Raw genomic sequence first — 18,123 nt, forward strand, 5'->3', positions numbered from 1 at the left:
ATTCTTATCAGGAGTGACAGCAATGAGCCTGAGAGCACAAAGCCCAGTGCTATGCAAAACAGCTCATTCCATAGGCCCCAGAAGGCAGGCACAGGAACGGGTTACAGGTTCTCTGGGACACCCTTCCTTGGCATTCCAGCCTGATCTTGCTCTAGCCTCAGCGGGCCATTTGAGCTAAGGGCACGTGAGATGGGCATCGCAGCACCAGCTGAAGCAGAAGAGCACAGTAGTAGTCCTCTGTTCAGAGTGGCCCACAAGTTCCCATGAAGGCATTCTATGTATAAGGTGAAGACAGGAGTTCAAGCTGCCAGCTGCTTGCATTCTTCCCTGGGCATGCTAGCTCTCTACTAGCCTCCTTAACCCAGAGAGGCAGAGGCAGAGATAAACTCAGTCTAAGATATGGATGATTCTTTTGCTCTGTACTCTGACCCAAAGCTGAAAGAGAGGCTCTCAGATTCTGGCCTTTCTCATAGGAGAACCCTCATCAGGAAGCTGATGCAGTCAGGAAGTTGCCTCTGCAGGGAGTTCTGGAGCTTGGGGTCAGTGTTAATGTGCAGGTCATTGCAAGTACAAACAGATAGCTTTTTTTAGCCATCAACTATTTTCTAAATCCTTTTCTCTCTTGAGGGACAGATGAGATGGGGAGAGGAATCAAATCTTTTTTTTCTTCCTCAACAAAATCTTAACCAGTATTTCCTAATATGCTCTCACTGGACCAGACTGTGCAGAACAGTGCTTCTCAACACTTTCATCCCATAAGACCTTGTGTTTCCACTTTCAGAATCCCTATTTTATTTTGAAGTTGCTATCACCACTAACCAGTTTCTGGTCTCATCTAGCATCACAAAAGAATTTATAGTGAGAAGGAGAAAAAAAACCTTTGGAAGTAAAGGAAGCTGACCATTTTGTTTTCACGTGTGTGGTTACTACCTCTGCAGTCCTGGTTTCTACCCTTTCAAACCTGTACTAGGACTAGAAGCTGGTCCCACGCACCGCTAACTCTTTACCGCCCAGTTGTCGCCATAAGTCATGTCATCCTTTCAACATTCCTTTTTTTGTTCTCTGCCTGAATATTTCCTCCTCTTCTCTCAGAGGCAGAAGGCTCCCCCCACCTCTAACCCTACTCCTTGCCAAGGCACTGTAAACCTGGACTCCTTTATTCATCTCCTGCAGGATTCAGCTCCCCGATGGCCTCCTCTTCACTACTTTCGATCTCTCTTTTTTAGTCATCTTTATCCCTCCCTTCAAAAACTTGCTCATATCTCTAGTCTGAAAACATCCTGACCTCATTTCTGCTGCCCCCTTAAGCCACAAGCCCACCTCTTTTTTCTTTTACTATCAAACTCCTTGAAAAACCTGACTGCCTCCACTCTGGCTTATCTCATTGTGGGACAAAATGGCAAGACAAGGAGAAGGATGGAATAAGAACAGGGCAAAGGCACTTAACAAGATGCACTAGACCAAGCAGGAGTCAGAATGTGGCAGGGACAAGTCCTTTAGCTGAGGCTGGGCTACATAGCTTATGGGCACCTCCCAATGTATTACAGAAGAATGGTGCTTGAGCTCGGCTTCAAAGGTAGGTAGAATTTCCATAGGCAAATATACGAGGAAGGAGATCATCAGGTAGGGAAATTCCATCTGCCTTCCTGGCCATCTCCCCGCACAGAGATTAACTCCTTTACCAGCAGGTTTTTTTTGTTTATTTCTGTTTTCTTAGCATGAACTAGTTTAACAGACTAACCAGCCTGAAAAAAATTAGAATTCAGGGTATGTATATTATAATGAAAAAAACAAAGGATGAACATAATAGCTGGTTTCAAATATTTAAAAAATTGTCATATGAAAGATCTTCTCTGTGTTATCTGTATTGCTCAGGAGAGCAGTGCTAGAATCAATGAGTAAAGTGAGAGAAGGCTAATTTTCAATTCAAAATAAGGAAGAATTTCAGGCCGGGCGCGGTGGCTCACGCCTGTAATCCTAGCACTCTGGGAGGCCGAGGCAGGCGGATTGTTTGAGCTCAGGAGTTCGAAACCAGCCTCTACTAAAAATAGAAAGAAATTAATTAGACAACTAAAAATATATAGAAAAAATTAGCCGGGCATGGTGGCGCATGGCTGTAGTCCCAGCTACTCGGGAGGCTGAGGCAGTAGGATCGCTTGAGCCCAGGAGTTTGAGGTTGCTGTGAGCTAGGATGACGCCATGGCACTCTAGCCTGGGAAACACAGTGAGACTCTGTCTCAAAAAAAAAAAAAAACAAAATAAGGAAGAATTTCAAATAAACGGAGATGTCTAAAATTGGATTGGGCTATCTTGCACTTCCCCATCTTCACAAATGTGGCAATGGGAGCTGAATGACCTGCATGTTGCAGCCTCTCACTAAATATTCACTGGTACATTAATGTTGATGGTGATAGAGAGGGGAGAGGAAGTAGGTGGAAGGTTGACTTGCTAAGGCTCACCAACCAGAGACTTCTCCTTTGACTCCATTTTCTACTGCTAGGACTTTTCCTAGTCCATCATGCTTTAACCTTGACTCCTCTCTCTTCCTATTTCCCTTTACTTCTAGAAAGCCTTATACTGTACCAGCACATAGAAAGCACTCAGACATTTGTGAATGAAAACGACAGGTTTGTATCTCTTACCCTTGGTCTATCCTTTCCAACCTGGCTGGTCCATGTAAGGCCTCCTCCCCACATTCCTAATTTCCTTCCCTACTCCTCTGGTCACTCGTTTCCTGTGTTCTTTACAGTAGGAGTCCCCAACCTATGGTGAGTCGTATAATTATTTCATTATATATTACAATGTAATAATGATAGAAATAAAGTGCACAACAAATGTAATGTGCTTGAATCCCAACGCCATCCCCTGACCCCCTGGTCTGTGGAAAACTTATCTTCCATGAAAATGGCCCCTGGTGCCAAAAAGGTTGGACACCATTGCCAGGCTTATCCTCCTCTAACCGGTCACGAAATGTCAATTTCTAAGGCTCAGTTCCAGGCCCTCTTTTCTTCTCATTCTGTAGTCTTTGCTTAGGTATTCTCTTCTGGGGCCGAAGTTTCAACTTGACACTTTCCAATTTTTTTTCTCTAAGCCTCCTTTTTTTCCCTCTGAGCAAGGGACCTGTATATATAATTGCCCATTTGATATCTCATATTGGCTGTCTCAAAGGCACTTCAACATCAGCATGTTTAAAACATTAGGTCTGCCCCTTCCCAGCACCTGAAACCAGGCTCTCTTCCAGTACTCTTGTCTTAGGGAAAGGTAGTGCAATTTAACCGGCTCCATAAGGCAGTAACTTACCTCCCTCTCTCTCAACACCTGCAAATTCAACCCAATACCACAGTAGTTCTTAAGCCTTTTAATCTTAGAACCCCTTTACACTTTAAAACCAAGGACACTTAAAAGCTTTTATTTATATGGGATATATCAATTAATATTTACTGTATTAGAAATTAAAGCTCAGAAAATTTTAAGACATTTCCACAGAAGAAACTGGGAAGGGGGGGTGGCATTTTTAAAACACAATAATACACAAGCACATTCCATTAGCCATCAGAGTGCTGACATCACCTCAGGAACATGACCTCTGGAAGACTCCACTGTAAACTTGTGAGAGAATGCATATCGTGTCTTAGCATGGTCATGAAAATAATTTTGACTTCACAGACCCCCTGAAAGGATCTCAGGGACTCCCCAGGGTCCCAAGACCATGCTTTGAGAACCACTGAAATGCCACGTTCTGTCAGTTTTACATCAGGGAAAATGTCTTAAATCCAACTATACCCTCCTCTCTCCACCATCATCATGGCCCTAGTCCAAGCCCCTGTATTTTTTTCACCTGGACCACTGCATTAGCCAAATTTGGTTCCCTTGGAGCCATTTGTGGCCCCTCCAATCTGTTCTCCACACTGTAGCCAGATCAATCTTTTCAAAACACAAATCTGGATATGTACCACTACCTATTCCTCATCACTTAAAAACCCTGAAGTAGTTTTGCACTGCCTTCGATGTGAGGATCAGAATCCTCAGCAAGGCCCACAGGCTCTGCCTCCTCCCCAGCCTCACCCCAGCCATCAGGGCTTCTTTCCATTTCTCAGACATACCACACTCCCTCCTGCCATCAGGCCTCTGCACCTGTAGCATCCTCTGCCTGGAACTCTCTTTCCGGCAGCCTCTTTGCCTAACTCCCAACTCCCATTCATGCTTCAGGTGATAACCTAAGGCTTTCCTGGTCCCAAGGTGAGGTCCCATCTCTTAGTTATACACACTCGAAGCATCACACACCTTTCAGTCACAGCTTATAATCATAAATTAATTATATCATGACAAGTAAATGTCTGCCTGTCTAGGGGTCGTAAGGCCCACAGGGACAGGGCTTGTGTCTTTTCTACTTTCCATGTTTCTGGTACCTAGTAGATACTTCAGTAATCATCTTTTGAATAAGTGAACAAAGATTCAGTTTGATGGGAAAGCAATAAGATAACATGATAAGCATTATGGGAGAGATGAGTATAAGAGGCGCACATTTTCAGTGGCTTCCCTCTGCCTACCAAAAAAGCCTGAGCGCAGTCGAGATTCCCCAGAGAGCAGCCCAGGCATCCTTTATCGGCCTTCTCTGTTCCTCCTCCAAACACATCAGCCAGTCTGGACCTGAAGGATAATGAGCTCTCCACAGGCACTGTATAAAGGCCCTCTCTCCTCAGCCCCTATGGAAAACCTCCATATTCAAGGTCCAGCTCAAAGAGATCCTCCCCAGAATGCATTTCCCAGGTCATTCCAGTTATTTAGAAATCATCTCTCCCATTTCATGGCTCTATAGAAAGGTTCGCAGGCTCTACCCACATCCACCACACACCCCACACACTCCAAAACACCTGGGGTTCTCAGAACCCACCAAGTTCTTTTGTGACAGTGCCTGGTAGGTGCTCTTTCCTGTGCCTGGGTATCTGTCTCTACTTGATGCTTAGTAAACCTTCCTTTGCATGTCAGTTCTGATCTTCCCTCTTCTGTGAGAGCCCTTCTCTCTGGGCAGAAGTGGTTATTGCCTCCCCTCTGCTCCCACTACCCTTGCCCTTTTTTTTTTTTGAGACAGAGTCTCACTGTGTTGCCCGGGCTAGAGTGCCATGGCATCATCCTAGCTCACAGCAACCTCAAACCCCTGGGCTCAAGCGACCCTCCTGCCTCAGCCTCCTGAGCAGCTGGGACTACAGGCATGCGCCACCATGCCCGGCTAATTTTTTCTATATATTTTTAGTTGTCCAATTAATTTCTTTCTAATTTTAGTAGAGACAGGGTCTCGCTCTTGCTCAGGCTGGTTTCGAACTCCTGAGCTCAAACAATCCGCCCGCCTCGGCCTCCCAGAGAGCTAGGATTACAGGCATGAGCCACCGCACCCGGCCTACCCTTGCCCTTTTGCACGCTCCACTGTAGCATTCATCCCAGCCCGATGGCCTGGCACATAATGCTTGCTGAAGGAAGCCAGGATCTAGGTGTGCTGAAAGGCTGTGTTACCCATTTTCTAAATAGGAAACACTTCAAAGAAATCTTACTCCTCAGTATTTTCAGCAAGGGAAATAATTTCCATATAGGGCTCCCTACAAGGTGGAGAAAGGTTCCAAATGACCCAGCATTTAGCCCCTGCCTCCACACACAAATCAGACTCTTGCTTGGGGGTTGGAGACCCAATTACTGCCTCTTGTCAATCCTCGCTGATTACTCTACAAGGAACAATGCTGTCTACTCCTGTCCCCTCAATCTCTACAAGGACTCTGGAAAAGAGGCAAAGCCGGCAGAGTTTCCCAGGCTCCAGGGCACCCAGATTCCAGGTAACAAGTCTCCAGTCCTTCGGGGGAAAGAATGGTAAAAAATGAGTGTAGCGTAGATTGAAGTCTTCAAGCAGATGTTTGAGATCACTTTTTCAGGGATGTTTAGAAGGAATTTAATCATGCCATTACATCGTTAGACTTTAAGCTCCTTGAGGGTCAAGTTACCATCCTAGTTATTTTTCTACACCTCTTCTCTAACTAAAATAAAGGCATAGAGAGGTTTACTCAGCACAGAGTAATAGTCAATAAATATTTGATGATTAATTAATAAATATTTGTTGATTTTTAAAACATGGGCAGATAAAATAGGGAAAAAAGGGGTGAAATACTCACTGACAGAGAGGTGCCTGCTTCTGGGCTCAGGGGGCTGGTAGACGGTATTTATATCCCCTGCAGACTGGGAAGCCTTGATCCGCACCTGCCTGGACACCCCAGAGTGGGGAGAGGAACTATTCTGTAACAGAAGAGGAAAAAGGCAGATCTTTAGCAGATCTTTAAGCAGGAAGGACTATAGATGCCCCTCACCCTTCCTTAGGACTCCCCAAACTCTCAACTACTTTCATGCATTTAATACATGAGCCACCTAGCTTTCCCCCAAATCTCACTCCTCAATCTGTCTTGGAAAATCACTATTTGTTCAATGTAGTTTTACAGTGTCAGTGATATATGAGCACTGAGACCTGGTGCCCCAATTTAAAAGGCGATGACCCAGACACGGAGGAATAACAGGCATTCCTGTAATAACTGGCCAAACAGAAAAGAGAGCTGTAAATATCCTCTCATAAAATTCTCCAGAGAGCTCAGGAGAAATACCAGGAAATTATTTCAGTAGCAAGATCACCTGCTGGGAGGGGGTCCAATAGAGAATGATGGCGACTTCCCTGCCCAACAAAATTCTGGTTATGGTATATGTATTTTAATTAATTAATTAGTTTTTTGGGGGGACTCGGGGGACACGAAGTCTCTATATGTTGCCCAGGCTGGATTTGAACTCCTGAGCCTCCCAAGTAGCTGAGACTACAGGTGTCTGCCATCATGCCCAGCTTATACATGATATATTTTAAAAAGTAGCTAGAAGCTGGGCATGGTATAATCCTGTAATCTCAGCTACTCAGGAAGATCCCTTGAGCCCAGGAGTTGGAGGATGCAGCAGTGAGCTACGATGATGCCACTGATTCCCAGGCAACAGAGGGAGACCCTGTCTCAAAAAAATAAATAAAAATAAAATGTAGCTCTATGTGTTTCTTTTCTCCAACCATAATCACGCCCTGAAAATTAAGGTAAGAAGACCTCAGTTGCTTCAAAGTACCAGAGTTTACACACAAATCATCTCAGGATCAGGTTCAATTAGGACAAGCTATCATAAGCACCATTCTGTCAGAGGTCAAGGACCTCACTACATCCATCCCCACTTTGCACCAGCCCAGCTGAGTCACCAGGTGAGCCCTACAGAGAAAACAAAGGGGGGGACTTTTGTACTAAGAAAGCTTAAACTTGAACCTTGGAGTTGAGCAAGTGATGTCAGGATGTGATTACAAACAAGCCAAGCACTACTAACAGTTGGAATGGGAGCTCAGGATTTATAAACAAGTTGGGTCAAAGTTTCTACCTGCTTCTCTATCTCTGTTACCTCCTACCAAAAAAAAAAAAGTTCAACCTAAACAAACTCTATATCCTGTCCTCCAGGAAAGAGGCTTCCTACTCTTGGGGGTGAGTTCAGCTGCCAAGCAGCCTCCTCTAGTCTCTAGTCTCCCCATGCCAGACTTTATCACATGCAGGGTTGTCTTGACAAAATGTCTTGCTCTAACAGGAAGTCAAAACCAAGGGGAAGTCAATGTTCTTGCTGAAGCCTCCGATGTGCAATAGCTCTCTGCTGAGGGTCAGAAAGGAAACAACAGTCAAAGCCACACACTTGGGAGGCAGACTAGTGAAAAGCAAGGGAAGGCCACAGTCCTGCAGTCAGAAAGAGAAGAGCTGCATCATGAGCACCCTAAGGACACTTGCTTGAATGCAGGGTCTTACACATAGTGGGAATTCAATAAATCTTGGAAACATGAATTTGAAATGTAACAAAGAACATACAATCTAAATCCTCATTTTAAAAATCTAAAAGCTGAAGGCTGGGCATGTGGCTCATGCCTGTTATCCTAGCATTCCGGGAAGCCAAAGTGGGAGGAGCCCAGAAGTTGGAGGTTGCAATGACCTATGATGACACCATGGTATTCTAGCCCAGGTGACACAGCAAGATGAGACCATCTCAAAAAAAAAAAAAATCTAAAAACTGGGACAGGAAAATAAGTTCAACGGCCAGCACAAGCATAATTTATAAAAGAAAAAGCTGAAGTTGTGGCAACAGGTTGGAAAACAGGTGAAGAGAATCATGAAGGTCTCAGAGCAGGGCTTCTCACACTTTAATGTAAATATAAATCATCTGAGATCTTGTGAAAGTGCAGATTCTGATTTGGTAGGTCTGGGGTGGGGCTCAGAATCTGCATCTAACAAGCTTCCAGGTGATGCTGATGCTGCTGTTATACGGGCCGCATTCTGAGTAGCTCGGTACAGGACCTGAGCCATAAACTGCAGGTAACGGTTTTCAACCCTAGCTGCCCATCAGAACTGCCTATGGAGCCTTTGACACCTCAGATCAACTGCACCAGAATGTCTAGGGATGAGGGCGCAAGCACTGATATTTTTTAAATCTCCCCAAGTGATTGTAGTAATATTCAGCCAAGTTTTGAAAACCTCAATTTAAGGGGACAAAGAGGAATGGCATGGTAAATAAAAATGAGGTTGCTGCAAGGATTCAGAGAACATTGAACAAGACTCAGAAGTGGGAAAGAGAGAAAGGAGGAAGGTGGGACTGTATTTGAAAATAAAAGGGGACAGTGGTAGAATGAAAGGAGTGAAGTGTGTAGCTAGCAGAACATTCTAAAGACATTTGATTCTTACAACTGTGAGGGGTCCAGAATAGGTATCTGCTAGCTCCCATCCACACCTGTGGAAACTTAAGAGTGACTTGGTCAGGTGAGGCACTAAATAGTGACAGGGCTGCTCTGGAATCCAGATGCAAATAGAAGGTAGCGTCTGGCTATTCTATGAAAAACTCACTAAAGAACTCTGGGTAGTAATGTGCTGTGGCTAACAAAAACAATATGAAAAATTACCAGAGAACCATGCACGTAAAGATTTGCAGTGACTGCAAGACAGGAGATCAGCAGAAAAAGTCTGTCCACAAATTATCTCAATAAAAGATTTGATGATAGGACATAAAAGAACAACTGGATTCAACTGTGCACAGGGGTGGGGGGAGTGAGGAGAGGGGTGGCTTGGAGCATGGGAACGTAAGGCAAGAAATGGCACACTGGATCACCAAGAGCATCCCATCCAGTCCTCTGTTTTAATGGTGGTGCCAAGAGATATTTGCACAGAAGACCATGATAGTTACAATACTTATGGAAGCAACCAAGGTGATTTAATTAAATTTATAGCCTTACTATCCATGAATTTGTTAAAGACCTTTAAAAACAATGTTTTGAAGCTATATAACTTCAGAATAATAGATGCCATGTTTATCACCTGTTGTATGAATTTTTTTTTTTTTTTTTTTTTGAGACAGAGTCTCACTGTGTTGCCCAGGCTAGAGTGCCGTGGCGTCATCCTTGCTCACAGCAACCTCAAACTCCTGGGCTCAAGCGATCCTACTGCCTCAGCCTCCCGAGTAGCTGGGACTACAGGCATGCGCCACCATGCCCGGCTAATTTTTTTTTCTATATATTTTTAGTTGTCCAATTAATTTCTTTCTATTTTCAGTAGAGACGGGGTCTCGCTCTTGCTCAGGCTGGTCTCGAACTCCTGAGCTCAAACAATCCGCCCGCCTCGGCCTCCCAGAGTGCTAGGATTACAGGCGTGAGCCACCGGGCCCGGCCATTTCCTTTTTGTTCTAAAATAATCTCCAATATTCAAGGAGTTCATCCAAATTAAGATTAGGTGAATAAATCTGTATTTTCATTATCCATACTTTTTTTTTTTTTTTTTAGACAGAGTCTCGAGTCTCACTCTGTCACCAAGGCTAGAGTGCAGTGGCATCATCATAGCTCACTGCAGCCTCAAACTCCTGGGCTCAAGCGATCCTCCTGCCTCAGCCTCCCAAGTAGCTGGGACTACAGGTGTGTGCCACCACACCTGGCTAATTTTTCTATTTTTTGTAGAGACAGGGTCTCACTCTTGCTCAGGCTGGTCTTGAACTCCTCGCCTCAAGCCATCCTCCCACCTTAGCCTCTGGTGTAAGCCACCATGCCCAGATTCATTATCCATACTCTTAAATGCTTTGAAGACTTTGATTATATATATGCTTAGGTTGTCTTTCCTGACTAGAGTTCTAAGCATTTTACACTGTCCTATATAAAAGCAACCCTAACCCCCTGAAAATTTTGTCTACTCTTGGATCTTTTCTAGCTCAGTTATCCTCTGAGCTTTGGGGAATAGAATGATACAATATCTCAAAAGTTTTCCTCATAGACATTATACTTTCTGTTCTGCTTCTAATGAAATTCCTCCTGTGGAGGAACCTGGGCAAGGTTTTCCAAGATTGACATAATTCTAAGATCCCTTTCCTGCATGGTAACTGATAGATACTAAACTAGAAGTCAGAACATCTAGATTCCAGACAAGCTCTGTCACTATTTACTGTCTCACCTGAGCAAGTCACTTTAAGTTCCCTCAGGGAGATGGGAGATAGCAGACGCCTGCTCTGGACCTCTCAGAGTTACGAGAATTGAATGACAGATGAAAGCACCTTCTGATTTAAGGTGTTATTGTTTTTAACAGGGGCCAGACAGAAGCTATTCTGCCCAACCAGTTTATTTTCCTACACTTGTTCCATTATTTTAGGACTGCAAAGAATTACCCTTTAGATTATTCTTGATATTTTGAACTTAAATAGTAGGCAAGATAGTGCCACATTCATTGATGGGAAACTTGGGAAGTGGGCAACATTTGGATGAGAAGATTAGAAGTTTACTTTTGTCAGAGAGAATCTGAGGTAACCAAACAAAGTGCCTGAGTGTTTAGTTTTTATTGTATTCAAACAAAAGTAACAAAAGAATGTTAAGCTTGAGATTACTTTATGATAGTGGAAGATCTGGGACTAGAAAGTCATAAGGTCAAGAGCAGAAAGATAAATTTAAGAGTTAGATACACACATGTTTAGAGAAGGAGTCTTTAATAGAAACAAGCTAAAAGTTGATGCTTCAAGGCAGAAGCCTAGGGCAGTAAATACTACTGAAGGAGACAATGCAGTATCTTAAACTAACAGTAGAAACCAAGGCTAGAGAGAGGTTTTTCAGACAATGAGGCAGTTCTGCGATTACCAAAATCCAGGAGTTCTCAGGTAAAAGCAATTTTGAAGCCTAAGACATGGCCATGGCCAGAGTGTGGTGGAAGACCACATACCTATATTCTATATTCCTTGGTGAGGAATGAAGACAGAAGAAAGTTTAAAAGCTGTCATAGAAGGAGCAGAAGAATCCAAAGAGAAGAAGGAGATAACATGATTCAAAACAGGAATAAGAAGGGAAATAAAGGAAGAGGTGGTAACAAAAGGTAGATAAGGCAATTGCTAAAAACGGAGGAAACACAAAGTGTAGAAAAACAAAGTGGCTGACAGCAGGAGGAGATGAAGATCAGGTGATACGATATCCTGGTATGATATCCTTTGCGCTGATATCAGTCCACACTGTGGTATACTGCTCTTCAACCAGCCAAGTACAGAAATGGAGAGTAACTTCTAAAAAACTTTACAGCAATTTGGCAGAGTGACTTTATGTCTCTCGAATCTAATAATAAAAACTGCAGGCTTATATTTTATAAGTCTCTAGTTTATTTTTCCATTTCACTTTTCAGTTTTTGTATTTTAAAAAAGAACTGGGCTGGGCATGGTGGCTCATGCTTGTAATCCTAGTACTTTGGGAAACCGAGGCGGGAGAATCACTTGAGGTCAGGAGTTCAGAGACCAACCAAAGCAAGAGTGAGACTATCTCTATTAAAAAAAAACAAAACAAAACTGGTCCATGACAGATTGGAAATTAAAAGAGCAACCTGATATTTCATCACAGATAGTTAGAGAAGCACTATTCTAGAGGTGAGGATTCCTGAGCACAGAGTAATTCTGGATCATGTTTCTTCTATGTATTAAGAAGCCTGAAGTCTAGCTGAGGAAGTTCCCAAGGAAAGAGTTCATCACCACCATTAAAACTCAGTCTTAGTCTTATATATAAATCTTTACAAATGCAAAAAATAGGAGCAGCTTAAATGTCCCACCAGTAGCAAAAATGGTTATTTAATTAAATTATGATATATCCACTCGAGGTAATTATATATCCTTATAAATTAAAACAATTTTTTTTTGTGTGACAGAGTCTCACTCTGTTGCCCCCAGGCAGAGGGCAGTGGCATCATTGTAGCTCACTGCAACGTCAAACTCCTTGGCTCAGGTGATCCTCCTGCCTCAGCCTCCCAAATATCTGAGACTATAGGTGTGCACCAGCAACGCCTGGCTAATTTTTCTGTTTTTAGTAGAGATAGGGTCTCGCTCTTGCTCAGGCTGGTCTCGAACTCCTGAGGTTAAGCAATCTCTCGCCTCAGCCTCGCAGAATGCTAGGATTACAGGCATGAGCCACCATGCCCGGCCCTAACAATGTTAAATGAAAAAATAAATTAATTACATAAATACCATGACAACATTTACATAAGGTATGTATACATATGGCCAAAAACTGGAAGGAATTATGCAAAAATAAATCAACAAATGCATTATCGTTATAGGATTATGCCCTTTTAAAAATAAACTTAAAAAACTTATATTGACTTTATAATTTTAAAAATATAAATCCTTATAAACAGAAGCATTAATGTGGCATTTATCTTATGCAATGTCATGAGTATCAGAGCTCAGATGGTCTCAGAGCTCGGAAAGATTCAAAAGCTCTGGATGTTGTGGCAGTATCTGCAGCCGTGTGCACCCCTTAAATGGATGGGAACACTGATATAAAGAAGCGGTTGTCTGTAACTTCTCATGGGGAGAGTTTACGGATCACAATTACAGTCAAGGGTGCTAGCTCCCAGTCCAGCAATCATATTTAACCAAACTCCAATTCCAGCTGCTTCTGTAAGGAAGGAGTTTCCTGAATATGTTCTCTGCTTGACTCTTGCTAAAAATTCAAGAAGCATTCACTATGTTTTTTTAAGTGAATGAATGTGGAAGGGGTTTCAAAACAATGACATAGCCCTTGCTCTTGGAGAGCTTATAATCTTTTGGGATAAAACTTATAAATATGTAACAACTATAAGGCAATTACTAAACAACCTATAAACTAGTGTATTAACTATATCCAATGACTAAAAGAATAAGGAATAATCAAAATGTCCTCAGTCAAAAATGCTGACCGAATTGTAGCAGGTAAATCAAACTGGCTCCTAAAAAAAAGGTGATAGCCATGGATTGGCAAAGAGGAAGAAGGAAGAACTTCGGGCTGCATAGTGGGGGAGTATGATGAAAAATGTGGAAAGATGAGATTGGGGAGCTGAAAGCAGGGATAGTCAGTGGTAAATCCCGGATGCTAGGTTAAATTTAGATCTTACATGATAGGCAATAAGGAAGGACTCTAAGAAGCAGGTGACAACTTAAGTAGAGAAATGAAATAATAAAGTATATATTTTACTTCAGAATACTTCCTAAAATATATCCAGAAAAAAGATACATTTAGGATAGAGAAGACCACTTCTCATGCACAGGGACACTTCCGTAATACTATAGTCCTCCTTTATCCATGGTTTTGCTTTCTGAGGTTTCAGTTACCCACAGTCAACCATGGCCCAAAAATATTAAATAAAATATTCCAGAAATAAACAATCCCTAAGTTTTAAATCTTGCACTATTCTGAGTAGCATGATGAAATCTCGCACCATTCTGTGTTGTCCTGCCAGGGAATCCTCCCTTTGTCCAGCAGATCCACCCTGTCTATACTATCAACCATTAGTCACTTATATATAGTCACCATCTCAGTTATCAGATTGACTGTCATGGTATTGCACTGCTTGTGTTCAAGTAACTCTTATTTTACTTAATAATGGTCCCAAAACGCAAGAGTAGTGACGCTGGCACTTCAGATATGCCAAAGAGAAGCCACAGAGCGCTTCCTTTAAATGAAAAGGTGGAAGTTCTCAAGTTCATAAGGAGAGAAAAAAAAATCATATGCTGAAGTTGCTAAGATCTACAGTAAGAACAAATCTTCCATCCATGAAATTGTAAAGAAGGGAAAAGAAATTTATGCTAGTTTTGCTATCACACATCAAACTGTGAGAGTTATGGCCACAGTGCATGATAAGTGCTTGAGGCGGAAAAGGCATTAAATTTGTGGTGGAAGACATGAACAGAAACATGTTCCAACTGATGGCAACTGGGTTCAATACTATCTATGGTTTCAGCCTGCCACTGGGGTTCTTGAAATGTATCCCCCACTGATAAGGGGAGACTACTGTATTAGAAAATGTCTTCTTTATGTTGTGGTTTCCCAGCTGCATTCTCCTGTGCCTCACCCTAATCAACAGGACAGTCCAACCCCATATGTCTCTTTAGAAAATAAATGGTCAACATGAACATCATTCCACCTGGACTCTGTCCTGGTGCAGCGCATCCCCAGTTCTCAAGCAGCCATGTCAGCTGTCCACAAGCTATAAGGAAAGGAAAGAGAGCCAAGAAACCTTCAGAAACATGCATCTGAAGAAAATTGGTAGAGGAATCAGTAATTAGAAGACAAATCCAAATTGCAAGCATTCTTGTGAAATGTAGGCTCCCCAGGGACTCTACAGGAAAAGAAAATGCATAAGGGATAATTCCTCCACTTCTGTTTGTTTAGAGATTGGGTTTTGCAGTGTTGCTGTTGCCCAGGTTGGTCTCAAATTCCTGGCCTCAAGTGATCTGCCCACCTCAGCCTCCCAAAGTGCTGGGACTATAGGTGTGAGCCACCACACCTGGCCTTTTTAACTTTTTTTAATTGCCTGCTTTTGATGGCCCCTGTATATTGCCTCCTATTTGGTAAAGCAGCAGCTGGTAGGTTACCAGAGGCTCTCCAGCCCATGGCCTTTTTTTCCCATTGGACAGACAGAAAAGTTTGTGTCCTATATGCGTCCCAAGGGAAAGGCAAGGCTGCTAAGGAGTTTTGGCAGTTGAGTTTACAAAGCATGATGTCTCAAATCCTTGACAGCCTTTGCTAATCAGTACCCCCACACACATTAATCAAATCTCTCTTATTGGGGTCAAAATCTAATTGAAAGTATATAAATACAGAGAAAAAGAATTTTCCCCTTTATCATAAAGTGTTCTCCTTCCTTCCACACTGTAAGCCAAAGAATCTTTAATTGCAACATTAACACTGACAATCTGGCTTGTCAGTGAAATCAAATGCAGAAGGCTTGCTAGCCACTGACACAGTGAGCCGGGTTGCCCTTATGCTCTCACTTTGGCATTGGCTGAGGAACATAAAATTCTGTCAAGGAGGCAAGGCAAGTTCTTGAAGGAAAGCAAGTTGTATCTTCAGTTGCCAGGTCATGACACGGGCAACTTACATGGTTTCCATCCTGGGACAGCAGCAATATCCTAAGGCTTTTCATGCTTGAGCTTCTATCCAAAATGTCAATTGCTTTATCAAGATCATCTTGGTTTTTCAGCAAGATGGAGAGCTGTGACACAAGACACAGAAAAAAAAAATCATATAAAATAGAAGTCTATCTCAACACTTCAGTTTGCAGAAATAAACAAAATAAACAAAAATACATTTAGTCTGGAGGAAAACAATCTTGCTGGATACTATAGGGTCCTAAAAGATTTAGTTGAAATCATAGAGATAATTTTTTCTCTAAGTGTAAAATTCAATAATTTTTAGTAACTCTATACAGTTGTGCAACCATCACCACAATCCAATTTTAAAACATTTCCATCACTCCGAAAGGATTTCCTATGCCCATTTATAGTCACTCCCCCTTTCCACCTCCAGCCCCAGGCAACCACTAATCTACTTCTGTTTCTATAGATTTGCCTTTTCTGGATATTTCATATAAATGGAATCATACAATTCATACATATTCAATTCAATTCATAAATATTCATAGTCTTTTGCATCTAGCTTCTTTCACTTAGCTTAATGTTTTTGAGTTCATCTGTGCTACAGCATATCTCAGTACTTTGTTTTGAGATATTTTTTGAGAAGAGCTTCCTCTTTAAAAATATCCTTTATTCCAAAGCATCAAATCCCAGGTAGTAATAGCTCCCATATTTCTTCCCAAATTAAGCATTCTGACATTAACAGAACAAGCAGAAAAGGCACAGGAGGAGCAGGGGAATGGGCAGAGAATGAAAACTGTTACTCAAACAAGAACACAAATTTGGATCAGATAGCAGGATTTAATATCTTTCTGTTTAAGGGCAAAGTCAGTGACTAGAACCTGAAAACTACCTCCTCCATTTTCACTCTATTGAAGTATTAAAGAGAAAGTCCTTGACAGTATTCGATAAGTCTTGCTCACTGTTAAAAGCAGAGGATGTTATAAGTACTCAGTATTAAAAGATACAAAAGTATGCCTTGCCTCAGACCTAGCAAATGTCAGATCTTATACATGTGTAGCAAACACGAAATCAAGCAAAAGCCCAATTAATTTATTCAGTTCCCAATCTATAATACAAGGAGATGAGAACTCTACATGCAAAAGTATGAAAAAACAAATAGTAAGAACAGTACAGGCCAGGTGGGGTGGCTCATGCCTGTAGTCCCAGGACTCTGGGAGGCCGAGGCAGGAGGATTGCTTGAGCTCAGGAGTTCGAGACTAGCCTGACCAAGAGTGAGACCCCATCTCTACCAAAAAGACAAGAAAAAAAAAAAAAAACCCAGCCTGGCGTTGCGACGGACACCCATAGTCCTAGCTACCTGGGAGGCTCAGGCAGAAGGATTGCTTAGAGCCCAGGAGTCAGAGGTTTCAGTAAGCTACAATGTCACCACTGCACTCTACCCAAGGTGTGAGAGAGACTCTGTCTCAACAAAAACAAACAAGGCAACTGAGCACCCCTCATCATAACCCCCCACCCCTTAAAAAAAAATAAGAACAGTACATATTTAAAATAAAATCTCAAAACTCCTCATGGAATGGGAGAATGTTCCGCAAATCATATCATAATACAAAAGAATTCCTTTCTGGGTGACATTCAAAGTTGGAATAAATAAGAACAGTTGGGAGGGGATGTAAAAAAAATTGTTGGAGTAGGTGTAAACTTTCAAACAACCAAGCTACAATTTTGCAAATATAAGAGTCTAATACACAGAAAATATAAAGAACTCTTACAATTCAACAATAAAAAAATAAATTAATTGCTTAAATGAGCAAAGGATTTGCATAGACATTTGTCCAAATAAGATATAAAAATGGCCAAAAAGCACATGAAAAGATGCTCAACATAATTAGTCACTAGGGAAATGCAAATCAAAACCACTCTTACAATTCAACAATAAAAAAATAAATTAATTGCTTAAATGAGCAAAGGATTTGCATAGACATTTGTCCAAAGAAGATATAAAAATGGCCAAAAAGGACATGAAAAGATGCTCAACATAATTAGTCACTAGGGAAATGCAAATCAAAACCATAGTGACATACCACTTTATACCCACTAGGATGACTATAAAAAAGGAAATAATAAGTATTGACAAGGATGGTGGAGAAACTGCAACACTCACACATTGCTAGTAGAACGCAATGGTACAACCATTATAGAAAAGTTAGGCAGTTCCTCAAAAAGTTAAACCGAGTTATCATATGACCCAGCAAGTCCACTCCTAGGTATGTATAGACCTTAGAGAACTGAAAATATATGTTCATATAAAAACCTATACACAAATGTTCACAGTAGCATTATTCATAATTGCCAAAAAGTGAAAACAAGCCAAATGTCCATGCTGCAACATAAATGATCCTTGAAAATGTATGTTTAGTAAAAAAAATCCAGACACAAATGGCCACATATTGTATAATTCCACTTACATGAAATGTTCAGAACAGGCAAATCTAAAGACACAGAAAGTAGATAAGTAGTTGCCAGGAACTGGGGAGAGGGGAGAACTAACAGGTACAGGGTTTCTCTTTGGGATGTTGAAAATGTTCTGGGATTAGATTGTGGTGTTGATTGCACAACTCTAAGAATACACTAAAAACTACTGAATTGCATACTTTAAAAGGGTTAATTTTGGCCGGG

The 18,123-nt window shown here is 41.8% G+C and overlaps 1 protein-coding gene across 4 annotated transcripts in view; it reads right to left on the reverse strand.

Annotated features, from left to right (window-relative positions):
* Positions 1-18,123, reverse strand: part of MAP3K3 (mitogen-activated protein kinase kinase kinase 3) — a 66,015-nt gene that overhangs the window by 19,464 nt on the left and 28,428 nt on the right. For all 4 annotated transcript variants that reach the window (XM_012661329.1, XM_012661339.1, XM_012661320.1 and 1 more), the window contains 2 exons: positions 15,450-15,563; positions 6,159-6,279 (listed from right to left, as the gene is read on the reverse strand). In XM_012661329.1, the coding sequence (XP_012516783.1) occupies positions 6,159-6,279; positions 15,450-15,563 (235 nt within the window). The remainder of the gene's footprint in view (positions 1-6,158; positions 6,280-15,449; positions 15,564-18,123) is intronic.

Source organism: Propithecus coquereli, unplaced genomic scaffold, assembly GCF_000956105.1.
Source record: "Propithecus coquereli isolate 6110/MARCELLA unplaced genomic scaffold, Pcoq_1.0 Scaffold119, whole genome shotgun sequence".
Taxonomy (NCBI): domain Eukaryota; kingdom Metazoa; phylum Chordata; class Mammalia; order Primates; family Indriidae; genus Propithecus; species Propithecus coquereli.